Source organism: Ziziphus jujuba, chromosome 9, assembly GCF_031755915.1.
Source record: "Ziziphus jujuba cultivar Dongzao chromosome 9, ASM3175591v1".
In the NCBI taxonomy this organism is placed as follows: Eukaryota; Viridiplantae; Streptophyta; class Magnoliopsida; order Rosales; family Rhamnaceae; genus Ziziphus; species Ziziphus jujuba.
Window position 1 is genome coordinate 12,453,914 of NC_083387.1, and position 18,763 is coordinate 12,472,676.

The 18,763-nt window shown below is 31.0% G+C and overlaps 2 protein-coding genes across 2 annotated transcripts; one reads left to right on the forward strand and one right to left on the reverse strand.

The window, feature by feature from the left end:
• The first annotated feature begins 642 nt into the window (after window positions 1-642).
• Window positions 643-2,941, forward strand: LOC107426951 (cyclin-D3-1). Its single transcript, XM_048480279.2, has 4 exons — window positions 643-1,390; window positions 1,537-1,738; window positions 1,883-2,013; window positions 2,166-2,941. Exons 1-4 carry the CDS (start codon window positions 824-826, stop codon window positions 2,493-2,495), a joined length of 1,230 nt encoding a protein of 409 aa, XP_048336236.2. The 5' UTR covers window positions 643-823; the 3' UTR covers window positions 2,496-2,941.
• An 11,408-nt stretch (window positions 2,942-14,349) lies between these two features.
• On the reverse strand, window positions 14,350-18,496 carry LOC107426963 (DNA-directed RNA polymerases II, IV and V subunit 3). Its single transcript, XM_016037285.4, has 3 exons — window positions 17,884-18,496; window positions 17,307-17,544; window positions 14,350-14,897 (listed from the first exon to the last, which is right to left on the reverse strand). The coding sequence occupies exons 1-3, from the start codon at window positions 18,327-18,329 to the stop codon at window positions 14,625-14,627; spliced, it is 957 nt and encodes a 318-aa protein (XP_015892771.1). The 5' UTR covers window positions 18,330-18,496; the 3' UTR covers window positions 14,350-14,624.
• Window positions 18,497-18,763: the final 267 nt, after the last annotated feature.

An 18,763-nucleotide genomic window follows, 5' to 3' on the forward strand; every position in this document is an offset into this window, starting at 1 on the left:
TGATTAAGAAAATAAATGTTCAACTATCACCTTTTGGATCTAAAATTCAATTATATTTGTAAAATTATAAATATACATGTATGCATAGAAATTACTCTATTGATGTAGACTACTGAGAATTGCAAAAATATATCAATCTCTACTATTTATAAATTGTTCCATAAATGCTGATAGATCAACCGTTCGGGATTATAAAAATATGCCAAACTTCTAGCATTCTAATATATATATATATTTTTTTATTACAAAAGAAAATTCTTCGAAGTTCAAAGAAAAGAGTGAAAATTGAAAAATAAAATAAAATAACCAAAAAAAAAAAGGTAGATTAAAAACAGTAGAACAGAGAAGAGCAATGGTAAAGAGCGATAGGTGATTGTAATTATCTTCAATCTTTTTCCAGCACAGTGACTCTTTATTCGGCCTTCCCTAAGAGGTTGTTTTCATGGGGTCCGGCTTGGTGTGTGTGCCGTTACGTTTCTCTGCCCGCCAACCAAACATTATACACCGAAAGCACCAAAAAAAAAAAAAATAATAATAATAATAAATGAAAATAAAAATAAAACAATATTTCCAAAATCCAATATTTTTTTTATTCTTTCAAAAATATATTTTTATATTTATATATATAAAAAGGACAAGCGTGAAACCCACTCTGCTCTAAAATCAATCGTCTTCTTCTTCTTTTTTAACTTTCTGCCTAGTCATAGAAGAAATAAAGGTAGGAAGAGAAAGAGAAAAGAGAAAGAGAGATGGGTGTGAGAAAATGAGCATTTCTTTTGTATAATGAGAAGAGAGCACCCAAACCTCTTCTTCACAGAAGAAGATGGCAATGCAGCAGACAAATGATGATCATCAACAGCAACAACATCACAACCATTCACTCTTGCTTGATGTCCTTTACTGTGAGGAAGAGAAATGGGAGGTAGAAGAAGAAGGTGGTTTATTAGAGGAGCAGAGCAGTGATATATTATACAATAATAGCAGTTTTATCAATAATGATGACGATGATAATAATGGAGAAAGAGCCTCTCTGTTTCCTCTTCTTCTGTTGGAACAAGATCTGTTTTGGGAAGATGAAGAGCTTCTCAGTCTTTTCTCTAAAGAAAAGCAACAGCAGAATAACAGTGTCAGTTTGGTAAATATCGTTGAAAATGATCTGTCTCTGCTTTTAGCTCGCCGAGAGGCTGTGGAGTGGATGCTCAAAGTTAATGCCTATTACGGATTCACCGCTCTCACTGCGATTCTAGCCATTAACTATTTCGATGGGTTTCTCTCAAGTCTCCATTTTCAGAGAGATAAGCCATGGATGATTCAGCTTGTTGCTGTTACTTGTCTCTCTTTGGCTGCTAAAGTTGAAGAAACACAAGTACCTCTTCTTCTGGACCTCCAAGTACGTACAAAAATTAAAATTGAAAAAAACTTTGAGAAAATCAAAACCCATTTTCTTTTTTTTTCTTTTTTTATTTTTGTTGTTGTTGATAACCTTAGATAGATTCTAAATCTGGATTTTTTTTTTTGTATTTTTCTGTGTTTCAGGTGAAGGACACGAAGTATGTATTTGAAGCCAAAACCATACAGAGAATGGAGCTTTTGGTCCTTTCAACACTCCAATGGAAGATGCACCCTGTAACTCCACTTTCATTTCTTGACCATATCATAAGGAGGCTTGGATTGAAAACCCATCTCCATTGGGAGTTTCTCAGACTCTGTGAACGTCTTCTTCTCTCTGTAGTCTCCGGTAAAAAAATTAAAAAAAAAAAAAAGCAAAAACCCATAACATTGTCTTTTTATGCATTCGATAAAGAACTATTTTCTCATAAAAGAATTTCTGATTTTTACTTTTTTTTTTTTGGTTTTTGTTTTGAAATTAATTTTTGTTCAGATTCAAGATTCATGGGTTATCTTCCTTCTGTTTTGGCAACTGCAACAATGATGAGGATTATAGACCATGTTGAGCCTTGTAATGCCATGGAATATCAGAATCAGCTTCTGGGTGTTCTCAAAACAAGCAAGGTATATGTTAACTTCACTTTTTTTTTTTAATCTTGTATTCAATGAATGATATACAGATTTCGAAGTTCCAGTAACCTTCAAAGCAAATAGCCCATTAATGCACAAGGTCTTTATGTTTTTTTAATAAATAAATATATAATTTTTTGGTACAGGAACAAGTAGAAGACTGTTACAGTCTCATTGTGGAATCATCATCAATGGGTTATAATTATGCAAATAACAATTACGGCAGCAGCAACAACCAACAGAAGAGAAAGCATGACGAGGACATTCCTGGTAGCCCAAGTGGTTTTGTTGATGCCATATTTAGTGTAGATAGGGATAGCTCAAACGATTCGTGGTCCAACATTGGATCATCTTCATCATTATATTCATGCCCAGAGCCTCTCTTCAAGAAAGCCAGAACACAGGACCAAAACATGAATTTGACTTCACTCAACCGGGTCTTTGTAGACGTTGTTGGAAGCCCTCCATATCCATAGTCCACTTTTGTCTTTTTCTTCTTCTATTCTATTATAAAAAATTCCATATTTATTAGCAGTAATATATCCTTTGGTTCAATTTATAAAAAAAACCAAAAAAAAAAAAAAAGGTGCCCTTTTTTTTACGTCTCTGCATTAATTGGAAAATTATTTCCAACAATGTCCATCATTCTATATAATTAGTCATGACCTGGAGGCATGGACTTGTAGGAGAAAATTTGGTGTTGTGGGGATGGAGTAGGCATTTTACAGGAAGATGAGGAACAAATGCGGCAATGAAGAATAAATTATGTTTTAGTCTAGCTACTTCTCTGTATATGTTTAGGGCACTTTATTTCAATCTATGGGTCTCTCTCTTTTGGAACATACTCTATTTGGACATATTTATATCATAAATAAATTTTAAAAAGAAAAAAAAAAGAAAAGAAAATAGCAAGTTTTGCTTGTTTATATGCATTATATATATATATATATATTGTCCTTTTATTATTATATTCTCTGCGAAACCCTTTTGCATAAATGCAATGAAAATGGGATGTTTGCAGAATCAAAGTGCGTTAGCAAAAATAAAAAATTAATTGTTAATTTGACATCAATGGGGGAGCAAAATGGGTAAATTGGTGGGGAGTGGGTTGTTTGCATGTGAAGGGGTAAACAACTTGTCGGGCATAGTGGGTTATTTGAAGAGATTTGGTTTTGAGTAAGACTTTTTTGATTGGAGAGTTTGACCTCGTTTCAAGAGCCTCTCTCTCTCTCTCTCTCTCTGTGTTAAAAGTGGCCCTAATCTCCCCTATAAATATAAACCTAATCCTCTATTTACCTAAGAAACACCATCATCTTTATATATTGCTCTTAGATTTTCTACCCCTTTTTGGTGGCCCTACCAAACCCTTTATCGTGGTGGTTCCAGGTGTCCATCCACCCTTGAAAGCTAAATTGGTCCAATCACAAATTTTATTTTATTTTATAAATAAATAAGGTAATACCCTGAAAAAAAAAAAAGGTGTTTTTTTTGGGTAATAAAAAGGTGTTATAATAAGGTTGTTTATTAAAATGGTATCTAATTTGAAAGATCCTAATCCATTTCAAGTAATGATTTACCAATAGAATGTACGAATCATGCATACATCAGTAATTAATTAATTAATAAATATTATCCTATTAAATCTTGACATTTTTTATAGGGAAAAAAAAAACAAAAAGAAGATAAGAAAACTCAATTTAAAGTGCAAATGGGATTTAGATGGTGTTTGGTTTGTCCTGTCAAATATGTTTGAAGAATCAAACAGATAAAAATTGTCAAAGTAGTAAGTAGGAAAAAAGTTGGATGTTTGTATACTCTGTGCTCTGCTTTAAATAGAAAATTCGGGCAGTGTGTTGTTGCTTATCAGATTTTAATATTTTATGTATTTCTGAGGCATATTTCTTCTACCTCCAAAGTTATCTTCCCAAAGTCTTTTGTACTTCTCTGTAAAGTCTTTTTTAATTATATTTGTTCCATTATTTTATGGTCATAAAAAATTAGTATTTGTTCTAATATGTGTACTTCTGTTGCCGTTACTGTTGTACTATTATTATTTATTTAGTAGTGGAGGAAAATCTTAATCTATGATTTTGGCAAAGACATTTCAAGGTCCAAGCAAGCCACTTGTCCTGACCAATGCCAGTTTCTTTTGAGTCTTTCCCTTCCCCTAATTATTCCTCATATATTGTTTATCATTGCTTCTGATGGTTTGCCCTAGTCAAACAAAATAATCTATTATACTTCGGAATACCAATTTCCATTTCTAATATAATGGTGGGGTCTTTATATAGATGTGATGAGTGTGGATTTTACCAATGTATTAAAGATGAGATTTGATATTCCGAAATATCAGAAATTTGTTCAAGTAAAACAAAAAAAAAAAAGGAAAATTAATAAAACATACAATCTCGATTAATGGTTGTAATCGTAAACTAACAAGGAAAATTATTAAGATTATGAGTTCTTATTCTTGTGATTAATTCAACAGCAGATAATAAGGGAACTAGAGAATTCATGTTTTAAAATCATTAGGGTGCATATTATATATATATAATTGATTTCTTAAGAGGTAATTCTCAAATTATGTTGAAAGATATAATGATATGGATGCTAAAAATGAAACTTAACAGTTTATGTATAAACTATAATTTATTAAAAATATATTGATTTATCACATCCTAATTAATAATTTAAAATTAAAAATCTAACGAGTTAAATAACAACTCTTAATATTTAATATTTGATATGTTACCAACAAATCAAAATCCATACGTATATATAGATGGAATGCACCTACATCATGTAGATCTGTTGGTTTATATATTTATTAGATCAGATTTTAATCTGAATTTTGATTTGAAATGGTAATGGGATTAGACAAACTTAGAAGATCCAACAAATGAACCCCATTATCTTTCCAAGGTAAAGAATTGTGAAAGTTGTGATACCCCATTACCATAAAGAGTTTATACTCCCTCTTGGCCATATTTTCCTTTGTGTGGAGATTCATGATGCTCATTTTAGTGGATTCTTAACAGAGCATGCTTCCCCTTTTGCTTATTCTCTTTGCCTCTTCCCTTTATTTTTTATTTTTATTTTTATTTTTTTATTTTTTTATTTTTGTGTGTGTGTGGATAGCAATAAAAGAAAAGCTCATTTTGCTTTTTTCACGTGTTTTATGCTTATATATATATATATATATTTTTATGAGATCGCTGAATGTAAATGTTATATATATATATATATCCCTATATATATATTTATATTTTGAAGAGAATGTAAATGTTATATACAAAGCAATGAAGAAAAATAATTTGCCATGATCTCTACGAGAAATGCTGAAAACAAAGTAAAAATTCCTTGATGAAGCACATGTTTTGGAAAATGCCCTTTCATTATTCATTATCTTTTCTTGTAAACAAGAATATTTGACATTACAAAAAATGAGGTGGAGTTGGATTGGAAATGAAAGGAACATTGTCCAAACTTATACTTTTAATTATATTGCCCTATTGTTTTCTCCAATTTCTCGTAAAACCCTTCCACAAGCTATATGTGGACTTACCAAAGAAAAGTAAAAAGTCTTCCTCATCTCCCCAACAAAAGAAAAGCAAGGAAGGTAGAGATGGATTTTGGTTTGTAATTTGATGGAGCACTACTCAACCTACAAAAAAGGCAAAAAGGCAAAAGCTGGGTGATTTTGAATTTGGGAGACAAAATCTTTGATTTTGTGGGGGATTGTCTTTGGGATTTTTTTATTTTTTTGGGTTTTCTCTACCTTTAAGGTTGGTAGAGTATAGATGACAGTAGATGCATGCTAGTGACCATGATTTCATGAGAGAGAGAGAGAGAGAGAGAGAGAGAGAGAGAGAGAGAGAGAGAGAGAGAGGAGAAAAAAAAAAAAAAAAAAAAGAAAGGGAGGAATTGTTTTTTCAAAGGGAAACAGCTGCTTGCTACCAAGGACCAAAAGATCAATGAGGTCAGTTTGTCCCCATACCAATAATTGTAGAATAATATGATGGCTTTGGTCATAGCTTGGTGATCTTAAAAAAATTTAAAGACTTTCTGTTTTTTGACCTAGTCTCTCTTCCTCTTTGATATTTTATTTCATTAAATAAAATCACATGAAATTGGAGTTTTGAAATAAAAAAATAAATAAATAAAGGAAAACCTGTGTGGCTTTTGAAAGTGTGTGTGTGTGTATATGTATATTTTTCTATTTTTAGTGTCTTGGCTACAGCTGTAAAGTTTCAAAGGACAAACATGCAAAGAAGAGGACCATACAAACAGGGTACGTGGGCCCCAACTCTCTCTCTCTCTCTCACTCACAGCCACACTGTTTATGTCTTTGGCTTGGTAGAGTTTTTGTTGTTTGTAGAAGATGGAAAACTTCTTTTAGGGAAGACCAATAAAACATATAATTGATAATTTTCATAGCCTCTCTCTCTCTCTCTCTCTCTCTGCCTATGTCTGTGGCTCTTGGATAATCAATGGTCCTTTTGACTCAAAACCCAACTCCAACATGTTATGAATTTGTATTCCAACTTTCATTAATATCACCCCCAAATACTTACTTTGACATTGGAAAAGAATATGTACGTACAATATTATTACATTATTTATAGACATATATATGTACATAAGTCTGCTTTTTCAGCATTCTTATATCTTTTCAATAATTCAAAGCGATAATTGTCCTATCTTAACAAAGGAAAAATGAAGACGAAAATACATGAAGGAATTTTAGTTTTATTGTTCAACTTAAAGTAAAATGTGAAGAAAAAGATAAAAATAAAATAATGTCATGAGAAACTATTTTGCCTTTTTCCTAGTGAAATTCAAGCTCTCCAAAACATAAAGTAAAGAACAGGAAAGATAAAGAGAAATCGGAATAATTACATGTTTCCTTGAAAACATAAAATCCTTGGAATATACACATTATATACACCATGTACTAATCTTATTTTAAAGCAAATAAAGTTAATTAAAAATTCTAAATCCCAAATCTTAAACCACTAAAAACATCTCTAGCCATTAATTTTCATTGCCTATGAATAAAATGTAGGACCACCATATATAACCCTTATAATGGTAAAGCATAAATTAAAAACCAAAGTTGGTAAATGGTAAATGCATATTTCTCTCAGTGTTGTAGTATTTATTCATGTATATAGAAAAAGAAACATCAACATATCTATACATGAATGTTAAATTAAATATCATATATTATAGAAGTATCCAATTACAAATAAAAATAGATACATATGGTCCCCAAGATGCACAAGCTAGCAGCAGCCAATGGCCCCCAAGAAATCAGAAAGAAGGACCCCAAAGGTGCAGTGTCATGTAGCCTGCATTACACATCGAATGCGTGAACCCTATAATTGTACATTTCCATGCCAAAGAAACGACTACCTATCTACCTCTCTTATGTCTTCTCTGTTTCTCTGTAAATTATTAATATTGATTGATTCTACACAATCGGCATCCGATGTGTCCGGGTGTATTTGGGATCCATCTACTTCAAAGTGGTCACACTCCTTAAGTAATGCCAAAAACATAAACCAACCACCTCAGCTGGGGCACCATATTCATCAAAATTATTGGATTTATTATATTTATCTGCTTTTTACATTATTGCATCCTTCCTATCTCTTTCTCTATATAAGTCTATATATATATATATATATATGTACTACTGTTTTTATATGTCTCTATATATGTGTGGTCTAAATTCTGTTATATATTATACATGCATGTCTGAAAATGACTCAAACATTCTCTAAGCCACCCCTTAGCTTTTTCTTTAGATTGAGATCTCATTAATTACTTGTATATGTACATGATCTGGATTATAGTCGATGCTATTCTTGATTGAGTCGAATTTGGTTAGGCAAATTATTTAACTTTTATATTTTAATGTTGTAAAGTTTAATAGATGCAGGATTGGATTTTTCCATATGGTATACCTTATTCTTTGCTATGTACCATATATATAGTTAGGTTTGTATCAAACTGATATAACATTTAAATCATATTAAAAGTTAAAATTTAAAATTTAAAAATAATAAATATGGATTTAGTGATATAAAATCTTAATTAGAAAAAATAAACAATGTCCGTGATTGATAAATGTAATTTTAATTTTCAATTATTAATATGATTTAAAAGTTAATAAATGAAATTCTAATATTGGTTATGGTGTTAAGAGGCTGATCGTGATGTATATATATATATATACACATAATTAGAATTATATTTAGAAAATTTAATGACTTAATTATCAAAATTTGTGTTATCAATACTCTTTAAATCCCTTTAAGTGGTTGAAGTTTAAAATACAATAATATTTTTTTGAATCTATATAAAATTTATTTTGCTCAAATAGAATTTTAATATTTTATTAAACTCATATAATTAGATCATTAATATATTTATATATCTTAACCTTTAAAGCGATTTAGAATTTGATAATACCGTTTTTGATACTAAAATAATCATGCCAATTTAATATGGGCTTCACGCATGCATTGCCTAAACCAAAAACATAAACGTTAACAAAGCAGCTTCTAATTTGGAGCTTGTTTGAAGGTTTGTATTGAGTGATGCATTGCACGGTAGCTAGAATTTTCTTATTTTTGATAATAAATTCAACCAAATCTATGCGAACCCAATTCCAAAAGCTTATTTATATATTTCGAATTAGTATGATTTAGCTTTAATTTGGTAAAAACTAGGTCAATCTCAAACTTGTTTGCAACCCAAGCATTACCAATTTAATCTTTTAACTAGCTGCCATGTACAAAAAAGTCTGTAGACTATAATTAAGAAGTTTCATTCGAAAAATAAATAATAAAAAAATACTAGAAATCTCATCGAGTCACGGCCAGTTGGCCCCTACCAACTGAGCAATCTGTCAGTAGAGAATTGGTTGCTCTTTAACTCTTTAACTAATAAGCAAACCCAACAAACATACTAAATGAACTGAGCTCCAGTTGCTCATAACCATTAGCTTTCTAACGTTTGTTTAAACCTTATTAAATAAAACCATATATACGTATATGTAAATATGCTGTGAAAAGCTATAAATTAATTTTAGAATGTTTATAAAACCTTGAGCTTTGAAGGAAAATTTTCAAAATGGATTTCTTTAAATAATCTGTAAATATGTGCCTCACTGTATTTAAGGAAGAAAAAAAAAAAACTGTTAAAGAAGAATAGACAAGAAACATTCATTAGATATAGAAATTTATGGCAAGACCTGTGTTATATGGTTTTTTTTTTTTTTTGGTGGTGGGGTGGTCCTCCCGATTGTGTTTAATTGAAGTGGGGTAAATGGGACACTTACTGAAATAAATTTTTTATCTCCCATTTGAGAGACTTAAGGCCGTGAAATTTAATGCTAAGCCAAATAGGTCATATTTTTTGGGTCCCAAAGAGTCACTTTAGAGGGTCAGAAAGAAAAGGACAATAGCAGTTTTAGATGTTTTCATGGAGGGTCAGGCATGGCATGTCCCAAATCTGTGAAACTTGGCTGCTATGCTGCAAGCATGTCTGGCTCCTCAGACAAAGATTTGGGTATCTTTTGACAGGCTAGAAAGACCCAACCTCTATCATAAATACAAACATGTTCGAAGGGTTTTGTCGAATTAAATTTTTGGAATAATTATATTTTACCCCCTTTAAAATTGTAATTGTGCTTTTTTTTTTTTTTTGGGTAATTTCCTTTTTACAAATGTGCTACTTTTTCACGTTGGCTTCTATATTATAAAACATTTTATACATTGGCCTTCCCATATCCTAAACTTTCGTTTTTCTGTTAGCTAAATCTAATCATACATTTTAAGAAAATTGAACGCACATAACTTATGTAACTTTGAAAGTATTCAATTAAAAGCTCATTTAACAATGTTTTAACAATCTATTTAATTTACCTTACATTTAGACTATATAAAAAATTAATTTTTGCAAAATTTATTAAAAAAATTGTATGATTAGATTAAATTGATATAAAAATAATAGTTTAAAGACCAATGTAAAAAGATCTTGTTATTTGAGAGCTGAGGTGTAAAAAGTAGGATACAGCAAAATCTTTGTAAGTAAATTTTTATGGAACCATGAAATTTTAATAATTTAAAAATATTATTTATTTATCGATAAATGAATAACTTATTAATTTAAAAAGAGTTTTATATCTGTTTGAAAAATAAATTTACTAATTATTAATGTATTTTTCCATTTTACCAAGACATGCTGAGCACCTTTTGAATTATTCTACTGAAAATGAGACACCGATGAAATTATCTACTAATAAAGAGATTATTCAACGTAATGAATATGCATAGCCATGATAGTGATCCAAATGACAATTGTGTTTTATCAATTGTTTCTTCAAAAGAGGCTTTTCAAGCCTTAATAACTTTAAATAATTACTTAATAAATTTTAAGCCTAGTTATAAGAAAAAAGAAATTTTAAATGTATATTTTGACAAAAAAAGAAAAAAAGAAGAAAAAAAGAAGAAGACAAATTAAAAGAAATAAAAATTGTTAAGTAAAATATCCTATTATGTATTCTAAATGTATATATATTGCATATATATATATATAATATGTACAATTTTAATAAATTATTAATTTATATATTTGATTGGTCTTAAATGATTATTAAAAAATTATTATCTTATGCATTTAGGAAGAATATTTGCAGTATGAAACATAAGAATTTTATTATTTTAACTAGATATATCTACCAAAGTTTTACTGTACTTGAGAAGGCCAGAGAATTTACCCTAATCCAATATATAAGGCCCACTTGACGTTAACATTTATGCAAAATTTTGGTCCTCCATGGAATAAGTTGACAGCGAAAAGCCTCTGTCAAACTTTTATTTCTGGGTCCAGAAGCATAGTTAAACCAAATATCAAAAGGAGGAACTTCAAAACTGTGTTTTCTACAGCAGTGAATATCATTAAGCAATTTGCTATTGTAGTCAAAGCAGTAATATGCATTTTCTTCTATGGCTTAGAGCATTTCATGATTTTTATTTGATTTCTATATTAACTTCCAGTACTGACTGGTTCTTTTCCCTCATAGTTTTGCATTGAAAAATGATGAATTACCCATCTTCGAGATCATTTCTTGATAAATATGTAACACACACATATATATATATATATATATTTATATGCACAAAGTTCATAGGCAAATTAACAAATTAGTTAGAATGTCAAAATCCACACACTGATTCCTATACAACAAAATCGAATTACTTTTGTAGTTTTAAAGAGGACCGCATAAGGGGTTATCTCCTCCACCTCTAGGAGCCCCCATGTGTTTCTGAGTCTTTTTCTTCTTCCCAGTAATGGCTGAAGCACTCCTTGGCTTTTTTTTTTTTCTAATAAAGATATGAATGATAGTGACAATACATTTGTAATGTTTTTCAGCCTTTGACAAGGCATCAAGTTTTCAGAATGTAAAAATAAAAAGTAATAATAATAATACTAAAAACAAAAACAAAAAAAAAAAAAACAAAAAAAAAAACAAAAAAAACAAAAAATACCATTTCAGACAAAAATACATGGTGAAAATATGGTTACACTTATGAGTACTTTAAGGTTTTTGTGGGGTTTGACTACTCCCTGCAATCCATACTTTAGTGGCCCGCAATTTATTTTATTTTATTTTATTTTTACCACAAAAACCAAACCCGTGACTAATTTGGTACTACTATCTCTGTGCCAACAACGATGACTCCGTATGGCCATAAAACAAGTCCAACTCCAGGCAAAGCCAATTGTAATAAAGGTATTTGATTAAAAAAAATAAATAAAAAATTAAAAAATAATTAAAAAACGTGTGTGTAGCTAAGTGTTTTTTTGCTACAAGTTTTTAATATCTAAGTGAATAATCCGTTTTTATATACATAGGTAAAATAGGTAAAAAGTCTCCAAAAGCAAGAGCATCATCATCATGGTTTTAGAGTTGTAAATAGATTCGAATAGCCTGTGATCAAATTCAGTTCAATTTTATTTCGTTAAAACTCAATTAGTTAAAAAAATGAATTGAACTTGAATAGTAAATGAAGTTCTCAAATCAATCTTTATGTAATAAATTAAACTTTTAAGTAGTTTATAAATAGTTGTAATTTATTATTTATATTTATTTATATAAAAATTATATTATGAATTTAAACACATTAAATATTTATAATACAAAAGTAATATTTTTTATATTTTAAATTTTGTAATTTTTTTTAAAATAAATAAATTATATAATAAAATTAATATGATATATGAAATTTGTTAATAATTAATGTAAAAATTTTTACTTTAACATAAAAAATCAAATTTTTAAGATTTTTTTATTGTAATAAGCTGAATGGAATTAAATTTGAGTTTTTTATAAGCAAATTGAGCCAAGCTTGAATAAGTTTTTTTAAAATTTTGTAAGTTTGAGTAGAAATTAAGGATGCTAATACCCGACTTGATTAAGCTTATTTACACCTCTACATAATTTACTTTCAAATTCATACATGACCATTTCAAGTTTACCAAAAAAAAAACGAGATGAGTAAGTTATTACCAAAAAAATAATAATGATAATAAAATGAGTGAGAGTACAGATTATCAAGTAAAACGTTCAGACATAAATGACATTACCTTATTTGGGTCTAGAATGGCTTCTGGATTTCATCTACACAACCATAGAATTTTCATTATAATGGTAGAAGCCAAAAAATGGGGAATTTTGGTCAGCCTCTAGAACTTTGAATTTCTTGTAATTGTTACGTCTTATTAGGAGCAGGAACTGTGAAAGCAAAATTCTAGACTGGTTAGTAGTACTTGGTCGAATGTAGAATTAAATACATCCGATGGATACTACAAAGTTTAGGGATAATGCACAACAAGATGACAAATACAGGTTGCAGTGACCCAATAAATGTGCTAATATCTCACCGTAAATTGTGGTTTACATTCTTAATTATGTTACACTGTCATTTTGGAAACCTGTTCCAATATTCCCCCTCACTCATCATCATCATTTTCATTTTTATCCTTTTTCATTTTTCCAAAATTATTAATATTTTTTAAAAGCATTTTCAATTAGAAGTTCAAAACAGCCTACCGACCAAATTTTATAGAGTTCGATTATAAATTTCACGTTTTTACCCCAAAAATATTGAAAATATTTTTTATTTGTTTAAATGATAGTATATAACAAATGAAAATGTAGAGTTCTCTTTAGATTGTTAGAAGAACTTTTCATTTTCATTTTAATGTGTGAAAGAAAAATGATTTAAAAATCCTCTAAAATAATTTTATGTTTTTACAGAATAAAAAACTTATTTTAAAAATAAATACAAATTTGGAGAATTTGACTAGTTGCCCTAATTGGAAGAACTTTGAGAATATAAACCTCTCAATTCATCAATTTTTTTATTTTGCCCCTAAATATTAATTATACCCTTTAAAAATTTTCAAAAGACATCTATATCTTATTATTTTATTTTAGTTTGATCAATTTTTACAAAAACACCGTTTGTTTAATTTTACCATATAAAAAGAAATACATCATCTTGATGAATGAAAAAAAAAAAAATTGAGTTTTGACAAGGGGGAAAAAAAATGTAGAAAGGTAGTAGAAAAGAAAAAGAAAAAAAAACATTAAAAAAAAAGAAATGAAGAAAAGACAAAAGAAAGGAAGAAAAAACAAAAAAAAAATTAAAAATTAAAACAGAAGTTAACCGATAAATGAGAAGAGAAAAGCTGAATCTTGAACAGGAAAAAACAAAAAAGAAGAAAAGATAAAAGAAAGTAAAAAAAAATAAAAAAAAATAAAATGCGGAAAAGACAAAAAAAAAAAAATAATAAAAAACAGAAGTAAAACATTTCGATCAAGAAAAAGAAAAAAACCAGTTTGCAAGAATGGACTTTGAAAGAATTTTTTGAAGATAAAAAGAAAAGAATCGGTTTGCAAGAGTGGACTTTGAAAGAGTTTTTGAAATCTTTAAAAGAGTTTTCGGCAATGAAAGTATGAACAAATGAAAAAAAAAATAAAAGATAAAAAAAATTTAATTTTGATATAAATGTATTTTAGAAATATTAAAAAAAGAGAGAATAAAAGAAAAAAAAAAAAAAAGCGAAGGAATGGTATAGATAGTTAAAGTCTGCCAGAGGGGGAATGGGCCAAACTCCTCTAAAAATTTTGTTTCTTTCGGCCCAGCTATCTACAGGCCATAGCCCTAGAGAGAGGCCTAAATGACTTTGCCCTTCCGATGCCGTGGTCTTGATATGTCAACACTCATTATACATAGAGCTGCAGCCAAAAAATGTTGAGTAGAAAAATTCAAGCTATAAGAAATGTTGACATCATTGTTTCGTATGTTTCTACCTCAAAGAGTAAGATGGCAAGTCCCCTCAATAGAACTGAAATGTTTCACAGAAATGGAAAGGCATGCTTTACAAAGAAAGATTAGCATCCGGTACCAGCAAAACAAGTATTGCAGTTAATAAGGCATATAAACAAGTCCCACAAACAAGTCAGTTGATCTTCCAGAAACCTACAAAAGATCCATTAGACGAGCTCAGCTAGTAAACGGCCAGAATTATCCACCTCGCATATGTGCACCTAATTCACCAAATTGATCATCAGCTTCTACAGTATCATCTGAGAGGCGCACTGCATCCAGTTTTTGTTTCAGAACTTCTATGGCATTGAGCAGCAATTGAGAAGCTTTGATTGCACCAGTTGACTCAACAGTGAAAATAAAACTATCTTCCTTGGCAGTAATATCAACAAGCCCATGCTTCCCCATGGCGTCTGCTTTCTTGATCACTTCCTCATCGTATGTGTATGCCTCAGGATCAACCACCACAACCTTAAAATAAATAAATAGAGGGGCATAAAAGTTAGCTCATTATGTTTATGTGTGACTGAAGAAGCAAAATGAAGTGAAGAAACATCACATCAGAAAAATCACCATGATTCTCCTTTTCTTTTCTTCTTATTAGAACGCCCATCCATGCAACAGTAAAACAAAGACAGGAACTAAGTGGCCCTGATTAAAACTACTATACAGCATTCCACTACTTGTGCTCAAACATCCAGATACATTGCAACAACCAATGCATCGGCTACACATAAACTAGTCCTTACTGAAAGATTCTCATGAAATAAGGGTAATACAACACATAACAATGATCGAAACAGAGTTCAGACTCCACATTTTCTGAATAATGGGAAAATCACTGGAATCTTGTGTGTCCTAAGCAGGTAAAAAAAAATAAAAAAAATAAAATGATAGTTGGAAGGTAAGAACTTGTGCACATTAATGGAGTCACTGACCAAAAAATAATAAATATGAACATTATTCCCAGACAAATTGTGTCTATGGTTGCGTCTTTACAAGTGCCTCCATTCAAGTTGATGAACTACGTAAAGTCAACAAAATGAAAAAATTCAAACACATAGGGAGTTTGTAGAACCAAAGAAAGAAACAACTGAATGAGAATAAGGAAACAATTGGGGTATGCAATCACTTTTGTCACATTATAATCTCAAATGCCATGTAGCTTGGCAGCCACTCTCAACAAGTTGAGCATCCCATTGTAATTTATTATGGCACATTTTACAAACCAGAATACCAATTTCACATACCCCAAAAATATGACTAAAATAAAAACAAATAACTACCAATATCTCCCTCCTTGACAAAATTCTAGAATATGTAATTAGCTGCGACCCCTTGAATGAAATATGTGACAAAGAGTACTGTCATGTAAAACAACTAATATTTTTTCAAAAGCCAAGCACTTGTATGCAAATACCATATTTTAGACCCTTTTTTTCCAAGTCTCGTTTGCTGCAGCCAGCACAGGAACTGGTTCAAACATTCTCATATCTTAGCAATAATGGAAAGGATTGAACATTAAGCAACGGTCTTTCAAGTCTTCAAAAGCTAAGCTAATAAATCTGTTGTATGTCTGTGTGTGTGTGTGTGTGCCTAAACACAACAACAATAACAGCAGAATTACAAAATGTTATAGGAGTATCAATTCATAACAACCATGTTAAGTCATCACCATTCCAAAAGACTAAATGGGGAATAGAAGTAAAATTACTATGCAAAGTTACACAATTGGGGATAAACAATACAATTACCATGTAAAGCTCAAGACACAATGGGTGTACATATATATTAAGCCAATAGAACAATTTTTTTTTTATCATATTCATCAAATCACTTATTAACAAGGTGGGAAGAATGAAACCTATAGACCTGGAAAGCAACTTAGCCACATTCACCCATACGATATGTCTCTGTTTTGGTAGCCTCTAAAATTGACGATAACTACCTACAAGCATTTAGCATGGTCATTATAAATTTTGTTCTCTGATGCTGCTTAAAAGAATATTCCTCGGTTTCATTTAGGCCACAAATTATTGGACAATGCATCTTGCCCACATTTGTATTCACCATCCCCACATAAAATTGGTTTCCTAAAATAATCCACCAAAAAGGTCAATTCTTGCAAACCTAAAGAAGGGAAGAATCAAATGACACATATGATAAGCTTCAAATTATAACTGGGTTCGCTTGCAAAACAAGCAATCATTAAAGTCCGATCAGTTTTCTCTCTATGGAAAGGGAAGCAGACAAAGAAGCAGGAGTTCAATTCCGTCACTAGAGCACATGGAGAACCAATCTAAATATCATAGAAGGTATACTCCTCTCACTAAATGCAATAGTATAGAAAATATTCTCTGTTCGTTCCTTCTTTTACAAATTTATTTATTTAACAATTTTCCCATACAAACTAATTTTGCACTTCCTTTGATCACAACAAAAAATAGGGTTCTATTCATTAAAAAAAATAAAAAAAAAGGGCTCTCGTTACTATATCACAACATGTACAATTCATTGGATGATTGGTTCAATTTTAATGCAGAAAACTTGAGCAGTTCTATTAATTCAAAAATGTTAAACTTGGAATCTATAAATGTAACAATGGCAAAGCATACACCTAATTGACTTACGAAAAGGAAAAGAGTGGCTATCATTTTCTCTATTGTCACCTACTTTAGAGGTGCAAAAGATACACTATCATTCAAGTGATTCTTTATAATACATCCCTAATAAAAGTGGAAGACCTATAATAAGCAAACAAAACCACTAGCAGAATGAGTCTAAAGCGTATTTACAGAATAAAGCCTTCTAAGTCTATGACTCTTACAGAACATGAACAGAACAAACTAGAAAAAGAATAAGAAGAAGAAGAAGAAGAACCTGATGGGTATTAGGATCAATGTCAAAAACTTTGGTAGGACTACTATCAACCCAATTTCTTTTCTCCTCAAAAGTCAAAGTATCCATCAGCTCTTCATTGATTCGAATATCTGGTTCATACATGAAGGTGACAGTTGCTGCAGGTGACCACTTGGCATGATCCTTGCCGATCCCTTTTCTGGCTATGGCCCTCAGCCTCAGTTCCTGCCCGCGGCGTAGTTTCACAATGATAATCCCCCTTAATCACATAATACCCAAATTCAATGGGAAAAAAACAGCTATCTCCTTAAGAAGAATAACAATAAGAAAACCAACACTTCCAGTCACTGTTTCACTACTTGATACGTTTTTTCTGTTTCACTACTGATTCCAGTCACCGAAATCATCCTATGTTTTGCTTTTGCACTGGAAATTAACAATCATTTTCAATGCTATCATGCACGGAAGAACATTTACATTATAAAAATTCAAATACACAGTAAAAACAGAAAAAAAGAAGTACAATTTCAAAAATGAAACATAAGCAAGAGAGAAAGAACACTTAGTCTCATATATATATATATATATATACATATACCTATTCTCGGATGAGTCGTAGCCAGCGGAATCGGAGAAATCGACGGGGACGACAGTGTGATCGGAGCTGTAGAGGTCCTTGCTGGTGACGTCTAGGGTTTGGTCGGAATGGCATTTGGCGCGGAGGTGGAACTCGACGGAGCAGAACTCACACTGGCCATCGCCGTCACAGGCGTCGCAGTCGCGCGAGAACCGCATGGACATGGCGCGTTCGCTGGTGAGCGGGACGAGACCAAGTCGGTGGGCAATGAACTCGTCGTTGAGAACGGAGGAGTTGACTTCAATCTCGACGAGGTCGATGGCGATGGTGGGAACCTCGGCTATCATGACGCGCCGAAGCGCGTTGGCCATGCTTGCGTCGGTCTCTCGCAGCTCGAACTTCAAGTAATCGTCCTTCATTTCTCGGATCTTCACCTTCGGGAACCTCTGGTACGATTTCCCTTCCATTCTCTCTCTCTCTCTCTCTCTCTCTCTCTCTCTCTCTAACAATCTCTTTCTCTCTCTAAAATTAGGGTTTCAATTTTTTGCTCTCTCACTCACTCCACTCTCAGGGGCTTCGAATGGAGGGAAGAGAGAAGGTTTTCTGGCAATGGCCAGTTCATAAAACCCAGACACGGGTTTTTCGGCTTCCCTTATAACCAAAAAATAAATAAATTAAAAAAATGTTTCCGTGGCAATTTCTGATAGGTTCATCTCTATGTCATATAAACTGCATGTCGTACCATTTAAAACAACTTGTCGTCGCATATAATCATACAGTATTTTTATATCAATAATATTAACTAATGAGTTTTTTTTTTTTTTTTTTTTGGGTTAGATTTTATTAACTAATGAGTTACCAAAACATAAATAATATTAAGTAATTTATATTAACACAATAA